At 36.3% G+C, this 6034-nt stretch overlaps 1 protein-coding gene across 1 annotated transcript; it reads right to left on the minus strand.

Moving 5' to 3' along the window:
• Positions 1–3592: 3592 nt before the first annotated feature.
• On the minus strand, positions 3593–4369 carry LOC107061060 (uncharacterized). Its single transcript, XM_015309803.1, has 2 exons — positions 4201–4369; positions 3593–3843 (listed from the first exon to the last, which is right to left on the minus strand). Exons 1-2 carry the CDS (start codon positions 4367–4369, stop codon positions 3593–3595), a joined length of 420 nt encoding a protein of 139 aa, XP_015165289.1.
• Between the last annotated feature and the right edge of the window lie 1665 nt (positions 4370–6034).

Consider the following 6034-nt stretch of genomic DNA (forward strand, 5'->3'; position numbering starts at 1 on the left):
TTTCGCATACTTTTTTCCTATATTAACAGCACATCAGCAACATTATGATACACAATTTCCTGCTTAAAGAAGAGGCTGGAACAAGCAAGTTTTGACATGAGGAATCATTTAATAAGAGCCAAAGGAAACATAGTGATCAGCACAAGTGCATTTGAAATATTGAAATTTTGACATGCTTTATACTTTCAAGTCCACCTCAGAAAGAAGATGACAATAAGTTTCAACAGTCAAGTTCCAAACTCTGAAGTAATAATGAGACGCAACACCATAATTGAAAGACCCTACACTAAAATCAACTACAAGATCTAAAGGGCCCAAGCATGATGGGATGACACAAGACTGAATAACGGATGGTGACATATTAAAATCTGTCAAATATAAGTTATTTTTGGTCGTCATTTCTGGAACCACCCCAGTTGAACCTTAGGAAAAAGTTTTGCATATGATCTGGAAAGAAAAGGAATAAGTTATCAAAACCTTCTCATGAACAAAGAGAAAAATTAGAAGAGACCATATAAGGGAAAGAAACACAGTTTCAGCTGGCACAGGATCCTTAGGATTATCAACTATGGTAATAGTACAACTCAATTCAAGGAGAATTTCTTCTCAAATCACTCACCTATCCATATGGAAATCACTATTAATACAAATCAGAAAAATAAGCCTTTTCGATTTCTAAATATGTTACATGTTTCAGTTTTGGGAGCCGCTAAAAATGATGAAGTAACATGGAATGGGTAGTGTGGATGATCGAGTGGAGGAATCCAACGAAAAGTTATTGGTGATCTAGTCATTGATTACTATCCAGACTAGTATAGGTTTGTAGGATACAGAGAAAGAAGCTCAATTGCAGATGAATAGATGGCTAACTGTTTAAGAGAAAATATTGAGACAGAAATCAAAATTCTATAGCTATGATTAAAGATGCCAATGGGAATATCCTACCTTAAATTTTTCAAATAGAAAATGCTCTTTGACCAACATTTTCCAATCACTCTTGTCGACCCCCTCTGGCACATCTTTTAGAACCTCTTGCAATGGCTTAGACTTCACATTCATGTGTAGAGATCCTCTCCAATTGTTCCACAACCTTCTCATATGTTTCAATACATGATCTCTATGACCAATCATGTCATCACTATCAAATTTTTCCTAATATATTTGGCAGATGGCATTAAACAAGAGACTCAAAATTTTAAAACAAATCTTAGAGACAATAAATAATTAGCAAGGTTGATACACTTGATGGGGTGGGCTGAAAACAGAGGGACAATTGCAAATTATGGACAACACAGAGGGACAATTGCAGACAATAGACAATTAATATAGCATAAGAACAGAGGGACAATTGCAGGTTATTGAAGAAGACTAAAAATGGTAAATATCGTAGGTTTATTTATGGACAACACAGAGGGACAATTGCAGACAATAGACAATTAACAGAGCATAAGAAAGAAAAAAAAAAAAAGACGAGATAAAAATCATACATTGCAGTCTCTTGAAACAATGTCGCAGCAAGATAAGTTAGACAAAGAAAAATGTTTGGAATGAAGTAGTGAACCATTTGGAGAGAAGTCGAGAAGTGATTTTACGAAGTAAAAAATATAGTTACTGTCAACCTTGCTGAAGCAGAAAAGTGATACAAGTTTGATTGTACGAACAATATTTCAATGACATTTGATATCAGTTTGTAAAGTATCAGATATTAGTTGTGAGGTGACTGCTACGTAGGGTAGAGTACGTATTTGTAATCTCTTACTGATTACTAAAGCAGCTTGATATTTTACACCAGGTAAAATTTGTGCAAACATTAAAGTTCTGCAATATAAAAGAATCTTACTAATATGTTACAGCAGGTGACTTCACTTAACATCTATTCCTATATTTTTTGATATATTGCAGAGAATGTCATCATTAGTATTCATTTAAATCCTTACAGTGACAGCTCCCCACATATGTTCCAATTTAGCTTCTTCAATGTCTGTCCATGAGTGTACTCGCTAAGGACACATTTTACGATCACGAACCAAGGAACCTAAGTATCTCAAAAATAAAGCGTGATAATCCCCAACAACTCGATTGTGGTAAAAAGTGATTCTAAGCTTTTTCTCTAGGTTTGAGTCCTGTAACAACTTTACACAAATTTGGTCCTCTAACCTTTTTATCTTGTCAAATACACATGAACCTACAAGTTTTGACATAAGTCAAACATTACAGAATCTCAATCTATAAACAACGCAGAAGTTCTAATAGTTCAGAGAGTTAAATACTTGTTTTACATCTCCGAGTGTCTTGCATCACTTCAACTTCATCTTGAGGAAGGGTAAGATCATCTTGTGTGAGTTCATTCAGATCATACTCTGTATTTCTAGAAAATTTATTTTTTCCATTCGAAGTTCTCTTTTCAGCACACCTTCTCGGAGAGCCCACATATGTAAAGCTTTGTGCTCGCTCCCTTGCTAATAAAACATTGAAATAAACTCAGTCCACTAACAACAAAATGAATTATCTACTAAAGCTCGGGAAATTCTGTCCTTAGGAAAGTAATGACCAGTGGAGTAGGATGTATCAAGGTACAAAAAGTAACATATTTTAGACTAGATCAAGGACACCATAAAACAAACTACAGAAGGAAATAAACTTGAAGCAATTTCATATCAGTAGTAATATAGTAGGTACCAGTTCTTATAGGTACATATGGGGGGAGGGAGTTCTACTTGCTTTTCTAGAGCACATACTTGGACTACTGTGTATATAAGACCTTGAAGATTGTAAAATACCTGATTTACTTCTCAAAGACTCTTGCATTGCTTCAAGATCATCATGAGGAAAGGAAGCGTCATGTCCTATTGGATTAAACTTAGGTTGCCTAATAATCTTATTATGTGCTGGTTCATTCATATCAGAAGATACAACACTATACCCTTTACTTTTTCCAATCGAAGTTCTTTGTACAAAAGTACTTCCTCTGGCAGAACCCACAAATGTAATGTACTTTCCGTTTTCCTTGCCTATAATAAGAACATTACAAAATGTCAAACTGAAATAAATCAAATAAATCTGCATGTTTAGAAAATAAAATAAAATACCTGGTTTGCCTCTCATGTTCCCTTGCATTACTTCATGATCGTCATGAGGAAAGGAAGTTTCAACTTCGATTGCATCAAAATCAGGACAGACGACATTAATCTTCTGCGCAACGACATTTTGAGTATATGTTGAAGAATTTAAACCTTTGTTGTTTCCAATCATTATTCTCTTTCCGATGTCTCCTCTTACAAAGCTCGGAGATGTAAACCTGTTTCCTCATCCCATTACTTCAAGATCATCACGAGGAAAGAAAGTATCAACCTCTATTGGATCAAAACCAAGTTGCATAAGATTCTTATTGTGTGCTAGTTCATTTTTATCAGAAGATGGAACACAATAATTTTTACTTTTCCCAATAGAAGTTCTCTGTACAACATTACTTCCTTTAATAGAGAACACAGTTGTAATGTTCTACCCATTCTCCTTTGCTACAATTCAAACATTATACAACCTTAATCATCTAACAATAATAATTTTTTCATACTAAGAAAATGAAATCAGATTAGAAACTTGGTTTGCTTGTTACAGTCTCTTGCATTACTTCGAGATCATCATTAGGAAAGGAAGTTTCATCTTCCAAGGTATCAAAACCAGGAGGGACGACATTAATCTTCTGCGCAACGACATTTTGAGTATATGTTGCAGAATTTAAACCTTTGTTGTTTCCAACCATTGTTCTCTTTTCGACGCTTCCTCTTAAAATACTTTCTTTAACAGATCTCCCAGATGTAAAGTTATGTCCGATTTCCTTTTCTGCAATTCAAACTGGTTAATCAGTACAATCAATAACCTGATTTCTTCTCTGAGGCTTCTCCATACAAGATTTTATAAAATTAATCAATTTAAACAAACATCAATTTAGACCTATTCAAAATTACTATGGAAGTGCACTTTCCTAAAGTTAGATCTGCAATCAACTTAAACAAAACATCCTTCAAAACTATTCTAGATCAGAGAGCAGGGACAAAATGGAAATCCACATTACTATATGGAAATGATAGTATCTAGTTACGTAAGAAAACTCAATGTACAGACATCTGTAGCTTGAGAAAATAATAAATAATCATCTAATAGTATATATCTATAGCGTGAGAAAATAAAATACAATACCTGATTTGCTTCTCATAGTCTCTAGCGTTATGTCTGTTTGATCAATCAAGTTTCTCTTTTCAGCAGTTACCGTTACAGTGCCCATCGATTTGAGGCTTTGGCCTCGTCCCCTCGCTAAAGCACCAGGTGGAAGGAATGATTGCTTAAATTTTTTTGAACTTGATCCCATTTAAGACTTTTTAAATTTTGAAGCATTCATGTCACCCTACCATAAAATCCAACAGTAGAGTACGTTTAGATAAGTATATTTTAGGATGCATATTAACATAGAACAAATACAAAAATAGTTAGGATAAACGCACAAAAGCAAAATGCTACTACACATTGTCTCTATTCATTATGTACAAAGTAAATAAGAAGATATTATTGTTGGATCAACCTTTATTCTCTCTAAGTACTTCAACTGATCAAAGTTACGTAAAGAAGTGTCACGGCCCAAACTCAGAGGGGGCAACTGGCTCCTAATGCCAAAACTCAGGCCCGAGCCGACCCTGCTAAACCATTTGCTACTAGCACATGGCAGCCACACGCAATCAAGAAAACAAACAAGTATATCTCGGCTTAAAACTAAGCCCTCGACCGGCAAGACCTCTGTCAACATATCTACAAAAGAAACAACTACTTCCAAGAGTTCATATAAAGAAATTGCCAACTAGCACAGAAGTCCTGATTGGGCCGTCAAGGCCACCATGATCTTTATAACAAAACTGAAAGAAGGTATATAACAAGACAATGTATCACACAACTAACAAGCTTCAGCAAACCAACAAAACTAGGCCAGCATTGCCATAACGTAATTATAAACCCCACACACTAGTCTGCAAGACTCTAAGAGTAGTAAAGATTGGTGGGACAAGGCCCCAGCCTACCCATAAAAATATATACAACAAAAGCTAACTAACCTCCAAACTTTGGTAGTTCCGGAGGAAAGGGGCTAGCCAACCGGATAGAAGTCAATCCTGCTGCTGAGGAGGTCTACTCGGTCGTCTGTCGGGACCTGCATGCATGAATGCAGCGCCCCCAGGCAATGTGGCGTCAGTACAAAATAATGTACAGAGTATGAAAGGCAATAGATTATGAGCAGGTATCCTAATATACTGGAATAATCCGATAAATAAATCAAGGATAAGATAAGTGTACTGACCTGCTTCTAAATCTAAACTTATCAAAAAAAATAAAACAACAATCTAACTAAGACCCCATAAGCTCGGCAGGTACAAACAGCAGAAAAGACCACCTACTCAGGCCCTCATAAGCCCGGAAGGTGCCAATCAGTCTATATACCCCTATCGGTAGTCTCCTAACCCCGTAGGCAGTCATATTTCCCTCTTAGGCATTAATATAGCCCCGTAGGCAGCACATAGCTCTCTGAGACATCAACATAGCTTATAGAGAACTCATATCCCTCTTAGGCAACAACATAGCCATGTAGGAAGCACATAGCCTTCTTAGGCGTCAATATAGCCTTGTAGGAAACTCATAGCCCTTCTAGGCATCAATATAGCCCCGTAGGCAACTCATAACCCTTCTAGGCATCGATATAGCCCCGTAGGCAGAACATAGACCTTCTAGGTGTAGATCACATTCCTGCAGCTAACCACAATAGCCCCAAGGGCAACAATAACAATCCAATCGCTAAAGCGAGCAATTTAGTTATGAGCAACCTATACAAATGGCCTCTAAGTCGTGTCCAACATAGGGACGCTACTAACTGAATAAGAATCCCGACAAGGGAAGATTATATCAACTGGAGAAGCCAACAATCAACAATAACGGCTCAAGTATATCAAGGATGACAACCCAATTACATTGCTCCTAAGCTTTAAGGAAACAT

The sequence above is a fragment of the Solanum tuberosum genome, unplaced genomic scaffold (assembly GCF_000226075.1).
Source record: "Solanum tuberosum cultivar DM 1-3 516 R44 unplaced genomic scaffold, SolTub_3.0 scf00113, whole genome shotgun sequence".
In the NCBI taxonomy this organism is placed as follows: Eukaryota; Viridiplantae; Streptophyta; class Magnoliopsida; order Solanales; family Solanaceae; genus Solanum; species Solanum tuberosum.

Bases quoted from the DNA above. Each gene is read 5' to 3' on its own strand.
- LOC107061060 (XM_015309803.1), bottom strand. From the start codon at position 4,369: ATGGGATCAAGTTCAAAAAAATTTAAGCAATCATTCCTTCCACCTGGT. The intron at 3,844-4,200 runs GTATTGTATTTT...TTTGAATTGCAG, and splicing joins GACTATGAGAAGCAAATCAG to AAAAGGAAATCGGACATAAC.